The sequence below is a fragment of the Heterocephalus glaber genome, unplaced genomic scaffold (assembly GCF_053883595.1).
Source record: "Heterocephalus glaber isolate CG9 unplaced genomic scaffold, H.glaber_assembly_v1.0 deba00000768, whole genome shotgun sequence".
In the NCBI taxonomy this organism is placed as follows: domain Eukaryota; kingdom Metazoa; phylum Chordata; class Mammalia; order Rodentia; family Bathyergidae; genus Heterocephalus; species Heterocephalus glaber.
The window spans coordinates 14,365,121-14,392,570 of NW_028258162.1; the positions used below are offsets into that span (position 1 = coordinate 14,365,121).

Below are 27,450 nucleotides of genomic sequence, written 5' to 3' on the forward strand. Positions count from 1 at the left end.
AGTGTGAAAGTTGAACTGGTCTTCTTTCAATTTTAATTTTTGATTCATTAATTATGGTTAAAATTTGAAAAGTGCTCTACAGTAATTTTTAAATTCATGTATGTTTTTGAGTGTGTAGATTAAGATAGTTCATCGTTTCCAAAAATATTTGCTGAAGAAGGAATTTCATTGTGATAAAAAAATTGAGAACAATAAAAAATATGTATCTGTAATATTTCAGTCAAAGTGGTCAATAATTTTTCAATTGGTTGCAACAATTTAAAATAACATGAAAAATTCTAAAGAGAAAATTTACTAAAACAAATAATTTCTGTGTCACCATATAGTAAGTTACTTAACAATTCTCTTACAAAAAGGACTTGAACTAGCCCCAGATCCCTTATATTTGGGATACTGCTTTAACTGCTCACTCCTACCTACCATGGGTTACTGATTAGTCATACAGGCTGGAGTATGAACTTTTCCTACTTAGTGCCCTGTGAAGGTAGAAGAAACAGAATCTGTTTAGTCAGAGGTGTAACAACCATGAATTCTAAACATCGGTGTGTGAAGCTAAATGATGGCCACTTCATGCCTGTTCTGGGATTTGGCACCTATGCACCAGCTGAGGTAACAACAGCGGGATTGGCACTGGGGACTCAAAAGAAACTGGACCTGGGATGAGTGTCAAGTCACCCATTCCTACACGACTATGAGGGGCTCGGTGGCTCTCAGGTTCTGCAGGCTAGAGCTGTTTCGTACACAGAACAGAAAAGGTGACTAGATGTTGCTTTACATCAAGGTCTGATTATGTTGGCACCTACCAATTATACTGTCCCTGGGTGCCTAATGGATAAGGTATTGGCCTCCCAATTATGCTGGCCACTGGATTTACATTCCAGTCTGTTTCTCAGCTAAGTACAAAACATGAAACTTACCCGTCATGAGCACTGGCTGATGGCTGATTCTGAGCACTTTCTCATAGATTAGTTGGCCATGGTAACACTGTGAGTGCTCTTATGCCTGAGAAAGTTAGGTGAAAAGGATGGCAAAAGAGGCCAGAAGCTCAGTATCTTATTTATTTTAATTTCATTAAGAAAAATAACTGCCTCCAAATCATTATACTAATTTGTAATGCTGGCATAAGAGGTATCCTAATTTGATCACTGGCATAAGAGGCCTCCAGGAACATGTTAGAGAACCCAATAATTTCAAATTTTACTTTAATTATATCTTTCCTTAAAAAGTAGCCTTAGTTTTAAGGGCTGACACTTAACCTGACTCAATACCATACATCATGTAGGTAATTCCTTGTGTATGAATCTGTATATTTTGAATACAGATCTTTACTGCTTAGCATTTACTTCTATTGTGCATATAGAGTGGCTGCTTACAAAAGCTAACAGAGCCCTCTGCTATCTATTGAAGTGTTCGCTCTCAAACTGGCCTCTGGATGACCTATGGAAGCTTTTATCTCTCACTATTTTCTATCAGATAAGGGTGCTGTCCGTCCCCGAACTGTTAGGACAAATAATAGGATGTGTGCATCCCTGCTATCTCTTAGGAGACTGGACTATCAGGGTGTGCTAGCAGAGGAGTCTATGTAACTAACACCTCAGTGAAAGGCTGAGAAAATGTGTCTCCAGAGACATTCTGGAACAAAATTCCCACATATCCTCTACGTTCAGAGTTGGAGGAATTTAGGGTGTTGTTTTTAAAGTTACTTGGAGGAGACTATTTTTTCTATACTTCATTTCATGGTCCTTTTCCTGTGTTAATTTTATTACCTCACTGTATGAATATTAACCATTGCTATAAATATGTGCTCCATCCTCTGAGTCCTTCCAGAAAATCATTGCATGTGAGGATATTTCTGGAGACCTCCTCTACCAGTGATCAACCAGTAATTGTCTGGGACCAAAGGGGTCCTTGGAATGCCCTATACTTGTTACAAAGAAGGAAAGACCAAATCAATCTAACATGTATTCATCACAACTGCACGACTAACTGGAAACATGAGGAAAAGCTGTTTTTGTGAAGTCTCTGCTTGTTCTAGAACTCTCTATCATGTGGATCTCTCAACACTACCTTTGAACACCTTCCTAGGTTCCCAAGAGCAAGGCTGGAGAGGCCACCAAATTAGCCATAGATGCTGGGTTCCGCCATATTGATTGTGCTTATTTTTACCAAAATGAAGAGGAGGTGGGACAGGCCATTCGGAGCAAGATTGCAGATGGCACTGTGAAGAGAGAAGACATCTTCTACACTTCAAAGGTAACGTGCATACTGTGTGCAGGTGTGCAACTTAATGGAATGTGATGTGTTGAAGAAACATTTGTATGATTTAATCAGTAATCGTTGATAATATATATATATATCGGTCCATTGTTTACTCACATGTATTTATATATAACATCCAGTGCTAAAAACAGAGAGAGATGATGGTTTTCTTGTTGTTGCCGCCTTCACATTTCTAACCCCAATGTAAAGTTCCTTCGGTTTCTGAGCTTCAACTCCAAGCACTGTGATTTAGCATGAACGATGTAGTCAGACAGACCTTGAGCAGATTACAGCTTCTTTTATCATATTGGGGGTCTGACATTTGGTGAACAGTCTGAATATCAATTTTTACCTTTATCACTTCTTAATGGTGAATATCAGTGAGAACTGTGTCAGAGTACTCCTTTGGTATTAAAGAAGACATTACTGAATTGTCTTTTATTGAATCTGTCACACATTAAAAGTTCAAAATCTTTTGTATTAATTCATTCCAATTTGTTGGAATGGATGGGAGAATTAGACTCTTAAACTGTTTGGTCATCTGTGGAACACAGACTCAAAAATGATCATTATTATTACTTGATAAAAATTTTATCTTGAGTAATTTTCTTCCATTATTCATTAATTTGCTAATAATAATGAACATATAACACAGTTTACATGAATAGATGAGATGTTAGAGAAATGCAGATGTTAGTATTTTTCCTATGTTCATCAGTTTCTGACCAGTAGAAAAATGTTTCAAGGTTAGGAAAAAGGAAATCAATACTTCTTTTAATGTGTTGTACAACTTTCATTCTTTAACCTCTCTAGCTTTGGAGCACATTCCATCAACCGCAGCTGGTCCAATCTTGCTTGGAAAGGTCACTGAAAAAGCTTCAATTGGACTATGTGGACCTCTATCTTATTCATTTCCCGGTGTCCATGAAGGTAGGCAACTTGCATCATTAGATCTATTTAACTTCAGCATTCAGCAGGACCGTCAATTTCATGGTTGACTGAATTAGGCTTTTATAAACTTACACAAACATTATTTGTGTGTTATGGAAACTTTTCAAGCCAGTTTATACAAAAGAATTTGTTGAGTAGTGTAAATGGGACATTGATAAGTGGGAAATAATCTTCAGAAATATCTCTTTTTATGAGCCCCACTCATGTATTTCCACAGGTTTCTTCGGTTTTTGTCAAGTCCCCTTCTGCACTAGAGACAAGCCCTTTGTTTAAAAAAGGCTCATGATTATTGATACTTGAGAGACTCTCAGGATCTTTCAGCATCAAAATTAATCTTGAAAAGAGCCTGGATTGACCTTCATCCTCAATTTAATCTGTGGACTCTTCCCATTTTTTCATTGTTTACCTTCTTCATTTTCATTTTTATTTTCTGTTTTTTGTTTTATTTTATCCCATTTCCCCCTCCACTCCCCTCCCCTCCCTATGTACAAAGCTTTGTTTCCATTTTTTTCCTCTATTTTCACTTTTTTTTCTTATCCCTTTCTTTCTCCCTCCCTCCTCTTGTTTACCTTCTAATCACGGGACAGATTTAGACAAGGAACAGCCTACAGAACTGTAATTCAGTAAATGAGAAGTGGCCTAACGGCTAAGGGCACTGCACTAGCAGGCCACACAGAGTGGTTTTAAACTCCTTGTCAGTTGTTGGCTGCATTATGTGGTGTAGGTTTAAAACCTGTCTTCCTTTTTATGTATAAAAATAATTATATCACATACCTTATCAGGTAGAAAAGAGATTAAATTAGTTAATATGCATAAAGATCTTATCCTAGTACCCAGCATATGGACTGTGCTTGGTAAATCTATGTGTTTTAGTATTTTAAAATAATAACGACTAAGAAAACAAATGCTAAATTCTGCTTTGTATTGAGCAATAACAGAATTTGTACCAGTCTCAGTTTTTGACCTATAGAAGAAATGAGAATTATTACACTTTTCTTCCATGTTTACACTTTGCATACCCCTTGGCAGGCTGCTGTATGAGATTTTGCAACATAATGAACCATGAGACACAAGAACTTTAAGGGAGTGTTTAATTTGAAATATTACCTATAATTAGAATCATATTTTTTCATCAGGATGCTTAATCCTATGCCTTACCAAGAAAGAGTCTACATTAAGCTGCTGATAAGAGTTCATACACATCACACTGAACAGAAACTATCCTGAAATTCATTGGTCATTCTTCCTGGGTGGGTTTCAGGATTTGTGCTGATCTCAACTTCTTTTCCTAGAAGGGACTCAAATGGATTACTCTAACACTTGCAGGTTCTATGCAATTCCAGAATCCATGGCTGGTAGTGGTTTTGGTTTGGTTGGTTGGTTTTCTAACAGAAATTACCTTTGACTTTGGAGAAAACTATTGTTTTATTTTATATGGGTACATATTTGTAGTACATGATGATTACATTCATCATGAGTTTGTTACATGTACATGACATTTCTAAATTCTTCTCTAAAGCCTTTCCCCCGGCTTCCCTCTCCCTCCCCACATCTCTTGGACCCTTCAGACATATATATTCTTATACATGTTTGTAGTTCATGATTATCACATCCCTCATAAGGGCTTAGTGTATATAAAGAACACTTCACAATTCCTCCTTTTAAAAAATCTTCCCTCCCTTCCCTCCCTCCATCCATTCGGTTCCCTTCCCATATGCTAAAGATTCATCTCACTATTTCTTAGTGTCTATCCTTATTTTTGCAGTTTATTTATATTTTGGCTCTCTCACATAAGAGAAACCATGAGACTTTTGAACTTGTGTGTCTGATTTACTTCCTCTAACATTATGGTCTTGAGGTAAATCCATTTTTCTACAAATGGTTCAAGTTTATTTTGAGGAGTCATTTACATTCTAATGTCCTATCTACTTTCCTATTTCCATGTTTCCTTTTATTCTATCTCATACTTCTTTTATAACTGAAAATAGAAATGAAAAAGAAAAGAAAGAAAGAAGAGAAAAGAAGAGAAGACCTTCACAGATCAGCTTTGACTCACATGCCTAACTTTTGACCATTCACATACTCAGGGATGGAGATTAACATTGATTCTATAGCCTGAGTTAAGATTTTCCCATTTTAAAAGAACCATTTTTCCAGAGGAAAGTACAGGAATATGAAAAGCAGCAATAAATCAACCAGGACATCACATAAGGACCTAAGTGCATATTATAAATTAACATATTTAAAAGCCATTAAAAAACAGATGGAAACTTTCACCTAAAACATCCCTAAAAGCACCACAACCAAAGTACTTTGGAAATATAACTCTGAAATGTTGTTCCACCTATTTTTTTTTGAAGATTAGTGTCCCAAGTCTAGATTTACCAAGGAGTATAGATATGGATGGAGATAAGAATTTCATGAAATGGCTCTAATCGCTGCTTCTGTTCCAGCCAGGGGAGGAGCTTATCCCAACAGATGAACATGGAAAACTAATAGCTGATACAGTGGATCTCCTTGCCACTTGGGAGGTGAGTACTTGGAAGAGAGAGCACAAGGGGGGGGGCAGAGAACAAGGACAGACAAAGACTATTAGGTCACAACTCTACCTATATGTGCTATGCGCTACTGGATCAAGAAACACTTGACCTTTACGAGGGGTGCTCTGCTGACGTGGTGGGCAGAATTGTGTCACTGCGATATAAGAGAGGCAGAGTAATTTGGGAAAAGAAAAGACAGTCATCTCTTTTCCTCCATATAAAAATAGTATTTCTGACTTCTTCAGAAGAATATAGAGTTTTTTCTTACTGTCCTTATCTTCATTATTTTCTTAGCATCAATTCCAATCACCTTTGTTGACGTGTTCCTTTTAACAGTACTATTTGCATATACATTAATACGTAACTAATTGCGCATATCATTCTTCATAATCTTTTCCTCCCCAGGCCATGGAGAAGTGTAAGGATGCAGGATTGGCCAAGTCCATCGGGGTGTCCAACTTTAACCGCAGGCAGCTGGAGATGATCCTGAACAAGCCAGGGCTCAAGTACAAGCCTGTCTGCAACCAGGTAAGCGCCCTCAGCTTCCTGTTCTTTTGGGCTCCTTTCCATTTTTCTGTGTCACTGCTGGGCCTCCCTCTGTCTTCTTCTCTGATTCATCTTAACTTTATACAGCAGAAGATATGGAGAACTCTTAACTGTATCTCTGGTTTGTGAAGTCTTAATGAAAAAGGATTGGAGGCCGTAGGGCTGTGCTCTGTGTAAGAATCTAGCAATGCAAACGTTATCTCGATGAGCTGAAGTAGTATTTAGATCTCAAGAAAATGCACATCCCTGTGAGCTACGGAGGATGACTGCAGACTAAACGGGTGAAAGTGCTGTTGAGAGAAGTGTGTGTTAGAAAATAGGCCAAAGAACGTAGCAGGGACAGTAAGTGCACTGAAGTGAAAATAAGACGTATGGTAGAGATTTGTGTGGGTTTCTCATGCTTCCTTCCTTCATCCTGGCACCTCTAGCATCAGAGATCTTGATCTGAGGCACAGCTACAGGGAAAATTAACTGTAAAATATGAAAGACTTCCAGGTTGGAGAAAAGAAGTCATCTGTATACTAATTGTGCATGAAAGCAGCGTTTTGGAACTCTTACCAGACCTGCCCTTTGCCTGATTTCGTCTTAGCTTCCCCCTGCTTTCTTTTTCTTTTTTAAAATTAACTTTATTGGTCCATTTTAGGTGTACATTTTGATCACACTCATCATGGGATTTGTGCCTGTTCATGATGTATCTCAGTTCTTGTTTTTCCCATTCCCCTTCCCTCTGTTCCACCTCTCCACCCCTCCCTATTTACAAAAGCTTTGTTTCTGGTTTTTCCTTCTTTTCTCATACTTTTTCCTTCCCTTCTTTCCTTTCCCCTACCCCCATCCCCCCCCTACTTTCTTTAATCAAATCTGCTGCTTAATCACATAGATTCTGTGCCTACATCAGCTCTTTTTTTTTAACCAACTCTCAGTCCTGGAGTAAAGGATGATGATAGGAAAATGTACTTTGAATTTTGTACATAATGACACAGTGCCTTATTTTCAAATATGTGTTAAAAACTTAATGTGCTAGTTTGTCTCCCTTTTCTTATGATGCTCATGTTTAAATCTTTAGAATGATTTGAAGAATTTTATACAACACCCATATTTTCCCACCTATATCTGAAAGTGTTGACATTTTATCATGTTGCCAATGTAGGTAAAGGTATGTTAGTATACCTACAAATATATGTTTAATTTTTGGCCGAACTTGTCCAAAGTAAATTGTAGATATAACCTTCCATCCTTAGAGACATGAGTGAGAAAAAATCTCTCAAAAATAATTACAGTGGTACCTTGGTTTACAAACTTCATTTGTTTTATAATTTGGCGGAAAATGGTTGTGGTCGTGTTTGTCACCTGATGTGGGAGTTTGCAAATGAAAGCACAATTTTGCCAAAGGATTTTGTTTACAAACTGAAATGTTTACAAACAGAAGCATTCATAAACCAAGGTATTACTGTATATCCTCCCAAATAGTTACAGTCCATTACTAGATCTAAGGAAGTTAAAAAATTTTTCTCTTCTATCATTTAATTTCCATATTCAAATTTCCCACTCTTTTTCTAAAATGTCTTATTCAGCTCATTTTTAACTAGGATATATTAGTAGCACAGCACCCAACATTTGGTAATATTTTCAAACTCTTTTAACCTACACTAATCATCAGTTCTTTTCCCCATGTTACCCAGGCAAGTTTGGTCAGTAGTATTATCAGATTGTTGTTTTGTAAAATTTGATGCTTACTTCCTCTATTCCAAGTTTAAATTTGACTTTTCCCTCACACCCTTTGACCCTAAATTGCTTCCTCTACAAATTGCCTGTTTAATGATGGATTTAATGATAGCTTGCCCCACGATCTCTCCCCATGGTTTGGGACACCTGGTTGACCTGGTTAGAGTCAGAGCTCTTCCTTTCTGCATGCTTCCCTGCACTGCATTACCACTGACATGCAGGTGACAGTCGTCTACAGGTTAAGTGTGTATTTCATGTCCAACTTTTGCATAATATTGTATTATCTTTCAATTCTGTTTTCCTGAATTAATTGTTTTATGGGGAATTACATATAATTTTGTTCATTTTAAACTACTCTGTTTATTTTCCTACATATTTTGCTTCAAAACAAAATTTCACTAAAAAGTAAAGTACAATAATTCCTGTAAGATGAGGTAAATTATATCACCTTTCTTTAATTATCAATGATATGAGAGAATTCTATCCAAAGAGAATTCGAAGAAGCAAATTTATTTTTTAAAAGGATCTTTACTTCAGATTGATATTTTGCATTCAAATTTCATATTGCATAGGTTTTTCTTTTATTTGGCTTTTTTATTTTATCATGTCTTTTACATATTAAGGTAGTCATCGAATATGATTTGATGCCATTCTATCTGCCCATGTACAGGTGGAATGTCATCCTTATCTCAATCAGAGCAAGCTGCTCAATTTCTGCAAGTCAGAAGATGTTGTTTTGGTTGCCTACAGTACTCTGGGATCCCATCGAGAGGACAAATGGTAATTAAGCAATAAGAATCACATCTACACAATTGCTGATGAGCTATTGTTAGTATTACAGTATTGAGTTTCCTGGAGTTCTCTCTCTACTGGCTCAGGGAGGGGATAAAATTTGCCTTTCTGAGAAAATCCTAGAGATGCATGTATTACTAGTTCCCTGGCCTAGAGTTCGTCTGTTTTAGAAGCCTGACCCAAATACATAGGAACAGGATTTAAGCATTTCTGTCTTTCCTTCCAGGGCAGACCAGAGCTCCCTAGTTCTCTTGGAAAATCCAGTTCTTTGTGCAATGGCAAAAAAGTACAAGAGAACTCCAGCCCTGATTTCCCTTCGCTACCAGCTGCAGCGTGGGGTTGTGGCCCTGGCCAAGAGTTTCAATGAGAAGAGAATCAAAGAAAACATACAGGTGATGAGGGGCCCATAGGCATCAGGGCTCCTCCACAGAATCTTTCATGTTTGCTTCTTTGCAGGCTCCCAAAATATTTTTGTGTCAAGTCATTTTTCCTGGTATATACATGTGTGTTTCATGTGCATTCATAAATGTTTACTCCTGCTCCACAATAGCACTGATGCTTGCAGATCTGCAGAGAATTAAGATTGGGCAGATTTGGGAAAATTGAGTTGTAGCATTACAGTGGTAATGTATTCCATAGTCCTGAGAAAGTTACATCTCCTTTTCTTCTTTTTATGAAATAGAAATTGGATTCCCTATTTCTGAAGACTTTCAGTCTATAAATGATTATGGTCTTGTTTTGTGTATATTCAAGTATCCTTGAATACTGATATAGTTTAATATTCACATAGATATTCACTTTCTAAGTTGATTATCTTTTCATTTTCAAATAAGAAGAATTTATTAGACCACTTCCTATTATACTTGTACTTTAATATAAGTATAACATATATGTATATTCAAACAACTTTCAATAAGGTGACTTTGAACCAAAACCACTTATTAGCTTGATTCACAATTCTATGATTTTAACCCTACCTTGGTAGTGCCTGCACTCCCTCAGTTTTTCTGCCTATACACACATCTCTGTCTCATGCATTTGCTCTATGCCGAGGCTCTTCTGCTCCAGGCATTGGCTGGGCTGTGGTCTGAGGAGCATCAGACGTCCTCTACATACGTTTCATCTACTACTCAACTACTCAAGCTTCACCTACTCAATATTTTCTGAAGGGAGAGTGGATATTTGGAAAGTTCATGGCTAAGGTCAGAAATTGTATGTCACTGATTCTGTCAAGTTCTAGTAGCCAATGGAAGTTACAGGCTTGTCAGGATTGAAGAAGCTTCTGTTTTTTGTTTTTTTGGTTTTTTGGTTTTTTGTTTTTTGAAACAGGGTCTTGTTATGTAGTTCAGGCTGGCCTTGAACTCACTATGTAGCCCAGGTTGGCCTCAAACTCCAGGTGATCCTCCTGCCTCAGCCTCCTGAGTGCTGGGATTACAGGCATGCCCCACCAGGCCCAGAACACCACCTTTTAGCAGAAGAAGTGTAAACGTGTGGAGAGTATCAGATGAGAAGTATGGGGGGCAACTGTTATAATCACTCAGCCACATTTATGTCTTCTAGATATTAATGACTTTTCAGATTCAAAATGTGCATTGAAATTCCCTCCCCTACACAGGCTATGTTTTCATGAATTAAACTTCCTTCTCTTAGTAAAATCAAACTCACTGTGCCTTTACAGGTGGTCAGCAAACATCATGTCTTTTCCTATCTGGGGGAAACAGCAGGGTTTACTATATCATCTTACAAGGCTTACTGTCTTTCCTTTTACACTGGTCTTTATTCCAACTCTGGTGTGTGAATGCTATGCAACATAAGGATAAAATGTACATACGCGACTGTCAAATGGTTATCCACAGTTACCAGCAGCAATGAGTACATTTCAGACCTCTCTCCTCTCATCAACTGATACATTTCCTTTTCTCTAATTTTAATATGTTTAAAAAATCAGTCTTGTTACCCAGAGTAACAAAATATTTTATTACTCACTCCTTGATTTAGAAATATTTTGGCAATTCTTGTGTGATTCTTGTGTTAAACAAAATGGAGAAGCACTTTATGAACCTACCGAATTTTCTTTAAGTGTTTATTTTATGTTCCATTGAAGCAGTTGATATATTTGGAGAGAAATTTTGACAATATTAAGGTTTATAATCCATGATTGTGATACAAATTTTCAATTTTTTAGGTGCTCTTTTATATTAAAAGATAAGTTTGACAAGTTTTTCCACTAAGACATATCTAGAAACAGAAAATTTAGATTTATTCAAGGAAATCTATGATGTTGATCATCTTTTGATAATATTTTTTATTTTGATAATTTTTTAATTTACAGAAAAATTAAAAGAATATTTCTCTTAGATTCATCAGTGTTATATGGTTGAGATTTTAAATTGTCTCTGATAAATTTTTACTGTAGATTTAATGATCCATTCATTTCAATATGTTAACAATTAATAAAAATCATTCTCATGTTTAAAGCGTCACAAACTGAGACAATGAGATAATTTGAGTCAGTTCCTGGGTTCTTTGAACATGACATCATTGCGCAAACAATTCCTGGCTTATGTTGAAAAGAACAGCTTTTACCTTCTAACTGTTCATTGATGGGATATGGAAATTCAACTGTATCCTGAAAATTACTGAATTTATATTTCAAAATTTGACTCTAGATTATTCTGGATAGTTAGAAGACACTGTCCTCTTTGAATCATGGCAGCTTTGATTTTACTTACCTTTATTAGAAATATTTTTTTGTTTGAAGTGTTCTGCAGTTTTAATATTTTATATGTAAGAATAGATTTCTTTTTATTTTTCACCTGGTGTTCATTATTCATTTGAGTTTCTTGCTGCTGTTTTTAATAACTTTTAGAAAGTCTTCATATATTTTAGGGGTTTTGTGCACTATTTAATCTGATTAATTTGAAAATTTTAGATTGGCAAACATTCAATGTAAATATAATAGAACTCTTCTACTTATGTGGTAGGCTTTTGAATTCCAGTTGACTTCAGAGGACATGAAAGTCCTAGATGGCCTGAACAAAAATGTTCGATATATTACCCTTGATATGTAAGTAATTTTGGTAAATATGTTGCTTCGATTTATTTTCTGAGAAGAGATATAACATGGTTGCTAAAAGTTGCCTCAGTAGTAGGAAGAAAGTTACCAGTTCGAGTTAGGATGAAACAGGAGCTTCTGGAACCCTTCTTAAGTTCTCTTCTCTGACCCAGCAACAGGATGCGTGGAACCAGGGTCAGCTTGGATGCCCACTCAGGCACCTCTGCACTTCTTATTCCATGGAATGTTCCAGATCAGCCAAAATCATTGCTGCATGCATACTGCATGTACACCTTTGTATTCTGCAACTCTCCTGTGGATACACACTGTGGATATTACCAGTGCAGTCTAGACCTTTCCAGAAATCATGTTTAAATCGTCTTTCCCCTAACCTGTTCAATTTTCTATCAAATTAAAGGGATCTTCATTACTTTTGTGGTCCACACCAAGAATTCTCATCTCCTTTGTTTGAAACTCTTCACTGAATAAGGCAATTTAGTGTGTTTAATAATTTCATGTCTCTCTTTTCACTACACATAATTGTTCAAAACCCAAACACTCCGTGTGCCTTTAGAAAGGCTGCCATGGAGGACATTAACTGAGCACTTAGTTGTGATTTTCTGAAGCATGCAGATTTTAACAGAGAGGCTGACCAAGTTATCAAGAAGAGAGGGAATCTGAGGAAGATTGTACCAAAAAAAGCCTCATCTTGGAGAGAATTTGTAACTATCAATAGAGCTTAGTCCCCTTTCATGCACTAAGGATGTAGAAAATGAGAAAGGACAGATATTATAATTGAGCCTAACAAGAAATATATACCTCTTCTATCTGTGGAAATTTTAATTCTTATTTGAAATAAATGTGATAATGTATGAAAGGGCATTTACACAATGCAAAAGCGCATGTACTCAAAAGTAGGTAAATACACATTACCCTTGCTAATATTTTTATAATATAGAGAAGAGTAAAGAAAAAGGTAGTAACATTATGAAAAAAAGAGGTCAAGTAAGCAATAATTCTAACAATTAATTACTTAAAATTAGTGATTTTAACACTTTATACATTGCATTATTAAAGAATAAAGTTTTATAAATAATACAGTAAACTCTTTGGGCATGTAAAGCTATCTTATAAATGATATTCCTTCCATTTCTGAGTCAAACACAATATGCTATGTGTAAGGGACAGCAAGTAAAATAATTACTGAATTATGGACGTGGAATTGAAATTTTTAGCCTGAAAGTGTATAGCATAAAATATATTTATTTTGAGCAATATCTGAAATTGTCCTTGTCCTATACAAGGTATAAACAGAATCCATTCTCATTGAAAATTTGAAATAAGAAAGAATAAGGTAATACTTTGTTAAAGAATACAAATGAAATAATTCAGATAAAACTTTAAAACATATTTTCTAGTAATTCATTTATTACAAATTCTATAACCAATTAATAAAGAAAATAGGTATCACTTATTTTTACCCCTCTAAAAATGCAGTTGTCAACCTCATATTATGCATTTTTCTTTCTTGTTTTAGTGGTGCTGCCCATCCTAATTATCCATTTTCTGATGACTATTAACATGGAAGCCTAACTTCGCCCAGAAGCCCCTGTGCATGGATACGGATATAAGAGATGTCTCAAATACAGATGTTTAGACTCATTTCTTCTCACCTGTTCATGCTTGCTGTCAACTCATACTATGGTGGAACCATACCATAGATTTGGAAGAAGGACACTAACTTTTTGTCATATTTTGAAAAATATAAATTGTTTTCCCTAAAACTTCTTACCTAGTACTGTATCTATTACTTGCACGGTTTGTTTGCTTTTGACTCATTAAAACTAAAAACTGATTTGTGTATAAGTCTGGAGGCTGGGCTGGGGACAAGGGTGATACAGTCATTTCACAGACACATCTGGGGTGGGAGTACGTGGAGTTCTCAGCCTCCGAGAGAGAGTAGCGGTCATCAGGTCACCATCAGACAGAGTTCTTCTAACCTTTTCAGGAAAAAAGAAAACCCACTGCACGCAGTCCAGAGAGGGAGGCGCTTATGCGAAGGGACCACCCATCCAAGGGCTCAGGGCTCAGAGATCCAGGAAGTGTCGGCCGAGAGGATGAATGATTACCCAGAGGAGCGACTTAGTCCAGCCACCGCGAGGCCCAGAGGGGCGACTCTCCCCCAAGAGGACCCAGCATTTGGGAGACTCCCGGGAGCAGAACGCTGCACGCCAAGCGCTCTCTGGCTTTTAGGTAGAACATCGCTGCGGGAGAAGAAAGGAGCAGAGAAGTCTGGGTCAGAAGCCGTCCCGAGGCTGGGCAGTTTCTCTTGCTGAAGGAGGAAGGACGATGGCCAGACACAGCATGTTTCACGAGGGAAGACTCTGCTGCTTCACCATTCGATTCTCACGCAGCCTGTGTGCTCTTGCCCCTTGGTTTAATTATTTGTGTGCTTCTGTCCCACAGTTTCAGCATTCACTCCTGGGCCAAGACCCTCCTAGGAAATAAGCCAGTGAGGCCTCCTGTGCGACAGCTGGGAGGAAGGTGACGGAAGACCCGGCCTGGAAGGACGCTGAGGAGACAGATGTGGGGAGGTGGAGGAGGTCGGGGGAACGCGCCTCTGCTGGTGAGACACTGACAGGTTCTCCTTGGACGAGTGCATTGCGGTGATGACAGAAAACCGTGCACGTACTTTACCCAAGAGCAAGCTCTGTGTGTCAGTAACAGCAGTGATCTTATTAGGTGGGAAGCCCCTTAGGACAGCTGCAGTTGTATCTGTTTTACCACTTATCATATCTCGGTAGGCTTTTTCCCCTTAGCCAATAATTGAAACCCATTTAAAAGACTTTCCTCTGAAGAGCTCACTGTACACGACCAGAGACAGCCAAGTGGAGTCCCAGCCCCAAGTGAGTCACGAAGTCAGAGAAACAATTGAGCTGATCCAGTTTTCCTGTACCTAACACCATGTTCGCCAGATTTGAAGCTTAAAAATATTAATATATTACTGTTTAAATATTTCCCATGCAAAGAAGGCATACTTACATATAACTAAGCTTTGAAATATTTTCTCTGAAACCAATATTATGGTACTGAATGAATTTGGTAATTACAATTCTTTTAAATTTTCAAGCATCCTTTGTAAACACATATGTGCAAAATAGCATAAGAATCACTAAATATGTTAACTTTGGGTAACACATGTACAAATATTTTATTTTTTATTTTTTTAGGAACATAAAGTTAACATTCTAATTCTAAATGATGAAAACTTGATCTCAAGTCTTTGTTAAAATAAGGGACATCATAGGCCTATTTGGAAAATTAAATAACTTTGACACTGACAGTTTTTCAAGACTTGCCTCATCTTTCTAATACTTATTCCTGTTTAATTGCTTCTTCTTATGACTACATGCGTCATGTCCTCAAGCTGGAACATAAGCAACCAAACTGCACAATGCACAACTTTTCTGAACTAATTTATATTTTAAATTAGTAATTTAAAGCATACAATAATTTGTAGTATATATATAGAATAGTATATATAATTTACTTTCTGATTTAAAGTATACAATAGTACATATATATAACATATGTTATACATATGTTATTTTATAACCTCATCTTTTAAGACAATGCATAATTGGGATTAAACTCTTAGGCTACAGTTGTGCGTGGGTGTGTTTTCTTTTGCAATGTCTCACAGGTCACTTTTTCTCAGTCAGTTGATAGAAACCCATTTATTTTATAGACTTTCTGCTCTGGGGATAATCATTTTACATGACCAAATGTAGCCAAGTAAATTTCTGAGGCCTCTTTAAGGTAATAGAAAGATAAGAAGAAGATGTGAAGTCTCAGGAAATTATAGTATATAATTCAGAGCTATTCTTCATAAAAGAAAGAAAATCTGAACACACTGACAGTATTAGACTTTCCGTTTCAAATCTGACAAGGAAGGCACTTGAAATTGTTACTTTTATCTGCATAACAAGACAGAAGGTAAACAAACTGAAAGTAAAAACCCTTCTTAGATCCATCAGAAAACCAAAAGTTACAAAGCAAATACACACCTGAAAAGCAAGAAGACAAAAATAACCACTCTCTGAAGCATCTGTTCTTACTATCCAAGACCTCCATTTAAAAAAACTATTTTACCAAGTCCAGTTTATTTTGGCTTTTTATGAGAGCCAAATCTACCTGCCAAATGGGGAAAGAGCCAACTTCAGATCCCCCAGCTTTCCCTGTGAGGGTAAAGAAATACTCAACAGTGGCCCCCAGGGCCTTCCTGTCTGACTTGTGGAGGGAGGGAACTGAGGAGCCGGCAGGTCCAGGCCGAGGCACAGGCTCACTAGAGACTAGGGCCTACCACAGCATTAGCAATGCAATCATGTCAATTCCTCCCATCCATAAGTATTTGATCTTTTACCTTCTACAGCATTCTTCAATTACTTTCTTCAGTGTTTTATAATTTTCCATTATAGAGGGCTTTTTATACAACTTTGGTTAGATTCACTCCCAAGGGTATTTGGGCTTTTTTATTTTGTTTGTTTTGAGGTTGTCATGAATAAGATTATTTTTGTCATTTCTTTTTCAGCAACTTATATTGCTGTACAGAAATGCTACAAATTTTAATGTTGATTTTGTATTTTGCTGCTTTGTTGAATTTATTTATCAGTTCTAAGAAGATTTTGGTAGACAAGTTTTTTTAGATATAAAATCATATAATCTACAAACAGGGACAATTTGACATTTTCCTTTCATTCTTCTTTTGCCTGAGTGCTCTGATTAGTTTATAATATCATATTGAAAAAGAGTGTTAAAAGTGGACATCCTTGTACATCCCTAATTTTAGAGGAAAAGCTTTTTTTATTTTCAATTTCCTATATCAATCATTTTTCTGCCAGATATCTTTAAAAAAAAAAACTGCTGGCCTCTGGCTGCTCCACAAATTACTACATGCTAAGCTATGATAACTTGTAGGTATGGATCAAAAATCATATTTCCAAACCTGTTTGAACATTTTCTCTGAACACTTCTTAGCTTGGGCTATGGTTACCTCCCCAATTATGAGCCTCAGGTGCCGTCTACTGGCCAGGCCCAATTATCCTTTACAGAGGGCTTGTGATGCCTGTTCCATAGTGATCAGATCTGTACAATTGTTGCCAGGTAAGTCCTAGTCCAATGTTTGTCCTGCCTCTGGTTTCACAGAATAAGAGCCAAAAACTAAGTTCCAGGTTCCTAGTTAACCAAAGCAATTTTATCGTTGGGGAAGATATGTTACAGCTGATTCACAGCTCTAAGGGCTTCAGGAAGATGAACCCTCGTGCCTTAGACTGCCTGTTAGTTAGTATGGGGAGCCACTCCCTCCTTAAGCTCTAGGTATACTCTCTGCCAGATGGAAAATGCCAAGTCAATCCCCATCACAGCCCTCTGAGGTACATCCTCAGCAAATGGGATAAATTTTATCCTCAAACTCTAAACAAAAAGAGAATTGTTTTCATTTTCATTACAGTGCAGCCTTACTACAAACTAGGTGGCTAAAAATCCTGACCCAAAAATAAAAGATTAAATAATTAAATAATTATGCCATTTCAGCTAGACTTTAGCCAAAAAGCAGGTGAATGACCAAATACAGGTGAATGATGCCATACATCCAGGCACTCTGAGCTCTTAGGTATAGCCCAAATCTTCGTAATATATGTAGGTTTGAACCAATGATAATAGCTCTTATAGACAAGGATGTACCTTCAAAGTTAGGGGATCTGCTTTTTGTTTCATCCCTCTCGATTATGGTGTTCTTGGCATCTACAACTTCCTAAAATCTCCGCTGCATCTTTGGCTTCATTCTCACAGCATCATTCATTGATTGCACTCTCAGGGATACATTGTCTGGCCTCCAAGGCTTCCCTCTGAAACATGGGTATAAGCCTTCAAGACCCCGTAACTCTTGAATTCTGCATGTCCAGAAAACCAACACCATGGAAATAATGCCAATATCAAAGTCAAAGGAGGAAAGGTTTATTGAAACTCCCGGTTTGTAGAGGTTTCAGTTTATAGTTGGCTGGCTTCAAGGCAGAGTAGCACGGTAGAGGGGCACGGCAGAAGAAAAACAGTTCATGGTGGACAGAAGGCAGCAAAGTATACAGAAGTAACAAGCAACAATAGCAGTTCTCTTTCTGTCCCTTTTACTCTATCCAGACTGCATGCCCTTAGGGCAGGCAGCACTTACACCCACGGTGGGCCTTCCCATTGTCCACTCTCAGAACTATGCCAAACCAACTACTGGACTAACTTAGTAATCACACACCCTTAACCCCTCTGAAAAGCCTCATCTATGACCGCATGAGGTTTTGGGGGGACATCTAGACACAAGCCGTAACAAACTTCTTCCATGAGGAACATGTCATTCAGAGTTACTTGATTCCATGTGCTCAGGACATGGTCACTCAGGACCACAGGTAATGGGGCTACCTGCCTGACACACGGTGATGGAGCAGATACCAAAGCCGAAGTCTCCTTGATCCTGAACTCCATAAAGTCCTGTTCTAAGCATGCTCAATGTGGAAGGCTGGAAGTGCACCTTGTGGGAGGCTTCAGTGACGACAGGCCCTTGTCCCAGAAACTTGCTCATCAGCTTCTTAGTGAATTTGATACACAGGAAGATGACATTCACTTAGTGACATGATGTGTGATGGAGTTAAATGACCGGGAAGAAAATGAAAACCATTTTTTGATAATTTATGGTATTGCTGTCAACATTAAAGCTGCAGAGATTTTTTTTCAGAGCCTCCTTTAAAGATCGAGGCCTGGAGGAGTTGCTGCGTGCCGTGCAGGCTCGATGATTGGCATTTACGATGCAAAGGCTGAACAACTTCGAATAGGCCCATATTCCTGGACACCACTTCCACGTGTGGATTTCTGGTTACAGCAAGATGATAAGCAAATAGTAGAGAATCTTTCAACATCCCCTTTGGTGGCGCCCCCCCCCACTTTGTTGAGCATATGAGATCTACCTTAATGTTTTTTGAAAAAAATACCCATCTCCAATGAACACACTGTTTCCTGGAAATAAAGCTCTCCTCTACAAATAAATGAAGATGGCTTATGGGAAAAGATCACTTCTTCAGGAAGCTAAAAATAGGAATTACCAAAGCAAGCAACTTTTTGGCATGCAAAGACCATTGGTGGGGCTGGAGAGAATATGAATTTGGGATCTGTATCCATTGAGTTTTAGGTCTCTTACTCGTACCTTTCAAATGACTTTCAAAATAAAATCGTATTTTGGCAAAGGCAAAAAAAAAAAAGAGTAAGAGTAAGCTATTTCTTATTTCCCTTAAAGCAGAGTTGTCATTTTACATTTATACTTGTTTTTTTCAATCCCTTCATTATTTAAATAAAAATCCTCTCAAATGTCTCAGTTCAATTATTGGATTGATCCTTCTAATGCCTTGCAAATTCAAACAGAATAGTTTACTAATTTTATGGTTTAGATCTAAAACGACCCCCAAAAGTCTTGTGTGTTTGAAAAATGACTGAATCATGGGGACACAATAGCAATCGGTAATGATGTATCTTTCTCTATCCTCTGCTGCTAACAATGTGTAGAATAAAATGAGCTTCCAAACAGGGTCTGGTTTACCTGGGCTTCTCAGCAAATTTTAGTCGATGCTTCCCTCTAGTGTCTGGATATGATATTACACTAGCACAGTTTTGACCACTAAACCGTCAAGTTTGAGGAACCACTGCAGACCATTTCCAAATTCCCTTTGACCAGTTCATTTCACAGATGAGGAATCTGAAGCCCCAAAAGTAAGGCCTTTGCTCATGATCACAGAGCTAGTGACTAGTGAAGATAATCAGAAAACAGTAATCCTGTCCACCTTTTGCTGCTTCTACCCTTCCTGATGAGCAGGGCAGGCTGTCAAGAGGGCTTCATGGAGGGTGTCTCACTTTGTTTGGATTTTTGAAATTCAACAAAGTGTAAAGAATTATATTTGCCTTCTATGAATCAGCTATCTAAAAAAGAAGAGGAATGTGACATAACTCAGCTCAACCATCTGAACTCACACAAGCCAAGCTGGGTCCTTAAAGACACAGGAAAGAAACCACAGTGCTTTTCAGTACCCATGACTCAGTCCCAGAGTGAGCAGATATTTTCCTACAAAACTACAGCTGGTACAAGTACGCTGAGCATTGTTTACCATCACTACCTTTGTAAAGTTGCAGGACTTATCAGATCTGCCACTAGATTCTGTTATTTAATCCATTAATATAAAAGGCTAATTAATCATGTATTGCTGTACACTAGTGTGGTAATCAGAGTATTCCCTGCCCAAGATGCCTACATCATAACCACAGAAATGTCAATATGTTTCTTTACATGGAAAAGAGGATTTTGAAGATGCAAATTAAGATTCTGAGATGGGAGAGTGTCCTGGATTTCCCAGGTGGGTCTTTAAAAGAGGAAAGCAGGAACCCAGAATCAGAGACGTCAGCAGTAACGTTGGCAGCAATGTGGTTTCTGGCTTTGAGACAGAAGGGGGAGCCACTAGTCAAGGAGTGGAGGTAGATCGTGAAACTGGAAAAGGTCCAGGAACAGGTTCTTCAGAGCAATTCCAGAAGGGTCACAATCCTGCCAACCCATTTTGACGTCTGATCTCTGCAATTGTAGATAATAAATTTGCTCTATTTTAGGCCACCAAGTGTGCAGTAATTTGTAGCACAATAGGGAATTAATACAACTATGCTACAGTATAGCATGTGTCTTTTTTATTATTCATTAAGTTTATTGGTGCTTTTTTTTTTTTTTTTTTCTGGTGCCGGGGATCGAAATCGGGCCCTTGCGCTTGCGCAGCAGGCGGCGAAACCACTGAGCTAAATCCCCAGCCCTATTGGTACATTTTAGGTATAGAATATTATGACATTCATCATTGGGAATTCCAAGATATAGTATGTAAAGGTATAGTATGTTTCTTTTGTAATTGCATGTGTTTTACTTTTTGGATTTAAAAACAGTACTATGAGAAGGGCCCGTAGGCTTTATCAATTGCCAGAGAAGCTCACCACACACAGAGAGAAATAACAAACTCATTCTGAAGGAAGTGAAAAATGGAATGGAAGTCAGGATAGGATGGAAACCTGGGATGAACTGGGAATTACATATATAATAACAGCTTAATTGTATCGACCTAACCAACAACAGACAGACTGGCTCTCCGAGGAGATGAATTTATTTGGGAATAAACAGGAAATTATAATCCAGGACAGACGCACTACAATGAATCATAGGCACATCCAAATAGGCAAGGTTTTTAAAGGTAGGATGTGGAGGATCACACAAATTATTTTGAAATGATTATCCAGAAAGAGGGAATGTGAAAGAGAAAAAAGAAGGTTTCCAAAGTGATCCAGCTGGGAGGAATCCTAGGCCTCATCCAAATGAGCTTTCTATTTCATGCAGCCTGGAGGGGTTGCGTCCTTCTGCCACCTCACCCAGAACGCAGTGGTGAAGCTGAGATGCCAGCCACACGGGTGGTGTTTATTCTTCACAGTGTCGCGCTCCCCAGCAGAGCAGCCCTGCTCCGTCCAGCAGAGGGCGACTTAAACCAGTCGGCTGCGTTCAGACTCCAGCTCCGCCACTTACTCTCTATGTTAACCTGGGGAAATTTTTTAACATGGCTCTGCCTCCTTTCCTTTATTTTTAATAAATTGGACAAGCTACTTACCTCCCTTGTGGTCAGTAACCTCTTTTACAAAACTGAGGCAATATCAATGTCTCCCAGCAGTGTTTGGATGTTTAAATAACTTGGATGTGAACAACACTTAATTCATCATGTATAAAACACTCAGCAAATATTCACTTTATTATTATTGCCTCTCCAAGACTTTCAAGTGCAGGAATTAGACAATTCTATCTGACAAAAGCCTGGAGTTGTTTAAGGAAAAATTTTTAAACATTAGTAAAATATTTTGTGGCTATGGAAAAGGTCAACAAAAGATGTAAAAGTTTAGGAATAATACCCCTTCCCTGGAGGACAGGACATCCCTGAAGGGACTCTGCCAGGAAACTGGAAAGCCTGGTGTCTGTCCTTGTGGGTATCATGAGCATGCCACACTGGGTGCTTGAAAGACACAAGTGAATTGCACCATAACATTGATTCGAACTTGGAGGAAGAAGGGTCAAGCTCAACACCCCTGGACATTTGGTCAGTGTCCAGCAGCGTGCAGGCACTGTGGAAGGCCATTAGATGGAATGTCAGCATACTCAAGGGATGCAGAAAGAGGTGGGAGGCTGGGAGAATGCCAAGTATAGTCCAGAAGCCTGCAGAGACCCTATGGGTCCAGGTTGCTGCTGCTGCTTCTTCTCCTTCTCCTTCTCCTTCTGCCTCTCCCTCTCCCTCTCCTCCTTCTCTTTCTTCTTCTTTTTCTCCTGGCTCTAGAGTGGCATCCTCAGAGAAAAGACCAAGAAGCTAACTGAGCATCAACACCAGTATATGTCAGAGGTCACCTCGGGCTTGGCTCTCATTGTCCAACTCCAAAATCTGAAGTTATTCGGCTGAACAGATATCAACTATTTAGGCAATGCTATAAAAGTTGTGTGGTTCATCTTAACCTTGCACTTCCCAAAGTCATTGTCTTAGTCATTTTCTCATTGCTAAGACACAATACCTGACACCTAAGTCTTAAAAGGAAAGAGGTTTATTTGGGCTCATGGTTTGGGCTGTAGTCAACCAGCTCCATGGCAGAAATATCATGACAGAGTAGCACAACAGAACCAAACTGCTCAGACCATGGCACCCAGCAAGCAGGAAGGAGGGCAGACCTGGGAAGGGAGATGCATGTGCCCTTCCAGGTAACAACCCTAATGACCCACCTGGAACCAACCCCACCACCTAACAGCAAGCCAGGTATGACTTGTCCTTAGCTTATACCACTGACGAATGCAGTGCCTGTGGCTGCATCGCCTTCCAAACACATCAGGTGTTTGTGGGACACCCAGATCTAAATTATAACATTCTGCCCTGGCCTCCTAAAGCCTCTTACCCATCACGTTATGCAAAATGCATTTAGTCCATCTCTAAGAGTTGCCAAAATTTTAATAGCTCCAGCATTGCTGAAAAGTCCAATTCCTCTGAAGGTAAACTCCTGGCTGTGAATTCCTGTAAAAATGGCAATTTAAAATGGCACAGGGTAAACATTTCCATTGCAAAGGGAAAAATAGGTAAATAGAAAGGAATATGACTGAAGCAAGACTGAAAACCAGCAGGGCAGATACTAAGTCCCATAGTTCCGTGTCTGACACCAAGGACAGAATGGGGTGAGATGTGAGGTCTAAAAGGCTTAGGCAGCTCAGCCCCTGGACCACTGCCCATCGAAGCCCTGGGGTCTCTCTTTGGGGATGACTGCTCACTGCCTGCAGTTGTTTTCAGAGGCTCTGTGTTCCTGGCTCTCCAACTTCTTGAGGCTTCACTGCCCTTTGAGCTTCACTCTCACAGCTTCACACATGGCCCTATCAGGGCTCCCTTCCTGGCCTGCCAGGCCTCCCTCTGAAATCTGAGGAGAAGCCTCTCTCATCCCACAACTCTGCACTCTTCATGCCTGCAAAACCAACCCCATGTGGATAATGCCAAAGTCTTCCAGCCAGAGTAGTGGCTAGACCTCTTTGCACCGTGGCCTCAGAGGCCTCTGAGTGTCTACATAGCCAAGCACTGTGAAGTGGGCCCCAAGGAACCAGTTTCCTAGGCCATCCTTCTTAAGCAGGGTGTTGCAGGGCTCTCAAAGCTCAGTTTTGCAGTTCTGCACCACTGAGACTGTGAAAGGTAGGGTCTTGCTGATTCCTGAGATGTCCATGAGGCACATTTCCTGTTGTCCAGATCCAGGGTACTTGGCTTCTTTTTAATGATAATATTTTCAGTCACAGTGCTCTAAGGCCCCAGAGTTGCTGTCTTTTCTGATGAAACAGTACACTTTTCACATTTACCTTGTTCCTTTTTCTCCTGGCTAATGAAGTGAGTAACACCTACACCACAGAGTGAATATTGGGCTGTCTTGAAATTTCCTCTGCCAGAATAATTGGTTCATTGCCTTAAACTCAGTTTCCCACAAAGTGTCAGGACATAAGCAAAACACAGACAAATTTTCTGCCAGAGCATAACACACGCAGCCTTGAGGCCAACTGCCAATGGAATCCTTGTCCCTAAGTGAAACCTCCAGAGCCTGGCCTTTATCATCTCCATTTCTCTCAGCACTCTGATCTTCTGAGCTCTGACCAGAGTCTCTCATTAAGCTTGGCTTACAGCATTCCAGGGCTTCTCCAGGCAGCATTTCCGAACCTTTCCAAAGTCTTCCTGTAATCCAGTTCCAAGGGCTTCTAAACCACCTGGCCAGATATATTCAGAGCAGTGACCTCACTTCTCTGCTGCCAAAATTCGCCTTAGTCATTTTCTCACTAATGGGACACAAAACCCTGACATCCACAATTTTAAAGAGAAGTTTACTGTGGCTCACCTTTCCAGTCCACGGTCATCTGCTAAAAGGCAGGCAGAAATGGGCTGGTGGAAGAGTCTGACTGAGGAGGACAGCTGCTTATCCCGTGGCAGCCAGAAAGCGAGAGTGAATGGGAGAGTCTGGCGAGGCAGATACACCCTCCCAGCTCAGGACCCCAGTTATCTGCACCTCTAACAAGTCAGCCATGAACTCAGGAGCGGACAAACCCACGCATAAGGACAAGGCCCTCCTCATCCCACTGCTTCCAGACACAGGAGTCTTTTGCAGGATACCCCAGAACTAACCCGCAGCAGCCACTTCTCCTACTCGCTCAGTAATTGTCTTAAAGTGGATTTTTCAGGTTTCCCAGCTTTGAGATAACTGAGAAATGTTTGAATGTTCAGCTCAATGAAGGACAAAACACAAATCTCAATGCCTCCCATCTTAGTGACATTTATTTTCTTTCATTCATCCACTTATTCATTCAATAAATACCAAAAGAGTATCCTGCATCAATCACTGTGCTAGAAAGGTACAAAAATGGGAGTTCTTAGTGGGCTAATGCAACATGTGCATCTTAGCATAGGATTTCTAGAATGACTTTGAGACAGAGAGCTAAGTCAGAAGGCTTTGAGGAATTGTTCCCTGGAGATACATCTGTCAGGAAAGGAGAAGACAAAATTGGGCAGAGGGAGAAACTGAGCCTCAAGGCAGCTGCAACTGCATCTGCTCACAATATAAGAACTCTGTATTAGGGGCCGTTCTTCTGGGTTGTCCTAAATTGACACGAGAGGCTGCACTTTTGTATACCTGAAGCCACTGGAGTGAACCACCCCAGTAACATAGATAGAAGCCATGGGCAAGCCAGGCTCTGCTTCCCTGGGCTATGCCCAGTGGAACCCAGTTGTCAACCATCCTGTAATCCTGGAAATTGTACAACTATAGACCAGAGTCATGAAGGGACGTTGGCCAAGCCCTCCCCCTGTAAGTGGCTTGGGAGCCTTTTTCAGGCCTTTAGAAAATTTAAATAAGGAGGGGAAAGTGTTTGCCTATTAGTATATGCTTCAAGGAAAATGAGAACTCGGAGACCATCTGATCTAATGCTTTGCCTCGCTGAGAGTTTAACTAGCCAGAAGAGTACCTATTGCCTCATTAACCCTCTAACTGTGGCCATTAAGAGAAAAGCAAACACAGCAGCTGGACAGAGCAAGTACACCCTGGCCATTTGCTGAGGTTTGCAATGGAGGCTGCATTGCCAGCAGGGGGCAGTTGCCTGGACAGCAAGATGTCAGCTAATTTCACCCAAGTGATCATGGTTGATAGCATTCCATGTCTTAGAGAGGACTCAGCAAAACAGGAGGCAGCACTTCAGCCTGTTTAAATAGCTAACCCTCCCAAAGCAATCACCAAATGCTCCCTTTCTTTGTTTTGCTGAGAATGTCTGCAAACAACCAGGCCAGGCATGCTAGTGATGGGCCACATACTGTGACACCCAGACAGCAGGGCCTACTCGTGTGTGTTTGGGTGAGGGAGAGGAAGGTGGGGTGGAGAGCGGAGAGAAGGGGAACTGTTTTTACTACGACATCTAAACTGATGAGTGGAACTTAGCGAGATGGAAGAATTACCAAGTGCATACTGAAAAGCTGTCAGGAGAAGGAAGAGAAGAAGGTAGAAGCGATGTCAGAATTTGACTAGTCCATTCCCTCATTTCACATCAAAAGATACTCAAGGGGCCGGGGATTTAGTTCAGTGGTTCTGCCACCTGCTGCACAAGCGCAAGGACCCGAGTTTGATCCCCAGTACCAAAAAGAAAAAAAAAAAGATACTCAATCTAGAGAGGAGAGCTGACTCGTCAGGGTCACACAGTTCACAGAGAACTGAGATCCAAACTTTGATTTTCTGATACCTATTCTAGGTTTCTGTCTACTTCCCCAGAGAAAATGGAAGGAAAGGAGAAGACAGAGTAATAAAGAAAATAGAAAGATAAATTAGACAAAGGAGTAGCAGAAAACAGGCAAAGAATAAACTAGAGAAAGGATGGAAACAAGGAAAGAAAAAACAATAATCAAAATTGGTGTTAAAATTCATGGGCATAACAAGGAGCTAGAAAAGTTTGAAAAATAAGATGTATAGTTAACTCTGCAAATTACAAATATTCCACAGCTTTTGTGATCAAAATGTGTGTTCTTAGGAAAGAAACTGTGTATAAGTAAATAGAATGGAGGGTGAAATCTGGAGATAGGAAATGCATATATGGAATTCAGCGTATGGTGGAGATAGCATTCCCATCAGTGGGGACTGGCATTGGCTGTGCTGGCCGACATCTGAGGTAAGATTGATTTAAACCCTACCCCCACCATTTCACAGTAACTGAGAATAAAAGTAGCAGCACTAGGCAATATTATTAAAGCATCAAAATAAAGCATAGGAGGACAGGTATCTGTATTTGACTGAGAGGCCTTTAACATTAAGATAAAAAGCCAAACCCCAAAAGGATAAGACTGAAAACTTTAGCTTCATTTGAACTTGAAACTTCTATTTTAGAATGGAGATCACAAGTAATGTTAAAAGTAAAGGAATAGGCCAGGAGAAATGTTAAATATCTAGCAAGGGACCTATAGCCATAAGAGATAAAGAATTCCTAAAATGAATACAAAAAGACTAAAAAAATTTTTTGAACAGGTAAAAGAGATAATTAAGTGGTTCAAAGAGGAAAAATTGAAAATGTCTCATTAATATATAAAGTGTAGATCCATCTCACTGTGATAAAAAAAGATTAATGAAATAAATATAAAATGCTCCTTCCCATGCATCACACTATCAAGAAATGCAAATACTTGATAATGCTATGTATTTAGACCTTGCACATTCACATCTAGTTGGCAGAAGTAAAAGTGGATACAACCACATTGAAGAGCAAATCACTAAAATGTATTGAAGCAGGCAATCACTGTCCTGTGAAAGCAAATAAATCAGTTATTTGTTACTCTCATAGCGAAGAGGAGACTAAATATCAGCCTGGGAGTCTGTGCAGGAAGTGGCTTCTGAATCCACTTCCACCTCAGCCACAGCTGGGGCTGCTCAGAGCCAGACCCATGCACG

General features: G+C 39.2%; 1 protein-coding gene and 1 pseudogene across 3 annotated transcripts; both read left to right on the forward strand.

The window, feature by feature from the left end:
- The first annotated feature begins 403 nt into the window (after positions 1-403).
- Positions 404-13,720, forward strand: LOC101716553 (aldo-keto reductase family 1 member C1-like). 3 transcript variants are annotated; one of them, XR_002387834.2, is made up of 10 exons: positions 404-609; positions 2,086-2,253; positions 3,073-3,189; positions 5,664-5,741; positions 6,156-6,278; positions 8,689-8,798; positions 9,037-9,202; positions 9,879-10,012; positions 11,795-11,877; positions 13,403-13,477. XR_002387834.2 is itself a non-coding variant. In XM_004859870.4 (9 exons), exons 1-9 carry the CDS (start codon positions 454-456, stop codon positions 13,443-13,445), a joined length of 1,044 nt encoding a protein of 347 aa, XP_004859927.1. In that variant the 5' UTR covers positions 404-453; the 3' UTR covers positions 13,446-13,720. The 3 variants fall into 3 exon arrangements, 2 of the variants coding, with proteins under 2 accessions (XP_004859927.1, XP_004859928.1); XM_004859870.4 differs by lacking the exon at positions 9,879-10,012 and having other exon boundaries at positions 13,403-13,720; XM_004859871.4 differs by lacking the exons at positions 9,879-10,012; positions 11,795-11,877 and having other exon boundaries at positions 13,403-13,720.
- A 4,563-nt stretch (positions 13,721-18,283) lies between these two features.
- Positions 18,284-19,053, forward strand: LOC101698310 (protein N-terminal asparagine amidohydrolase pseudogene; annotated as a pseudogene).
- Positions 19,054-27,450: the final 8,397 nt, after the last annotated feature.

Bases quoted from the DNA above. Each gene is read 5' to 3' on its own strand.
- LOC101716553 (XM_004859870.4), top strand. From the start codon at position 454: ATGAACTTTTCCTACTTAGTGCCCTGTGAAGGTAGAAGAAACAGAATC. The intron at 2,254-3,072 runs GTAACGTGCATA...TAACCTCTCTAG, and splicing joins ACATCTTCTACACTTCAAAG to CTTTGGAGCACATTCCATCA. The intron at 9,203-11,794 runs GTGATGAGGGGC...CTTATGTGGTAG, and splicing joins GAATCAAAGAAAACATACAG to GCTTTTGAATTCCAGTTGAC.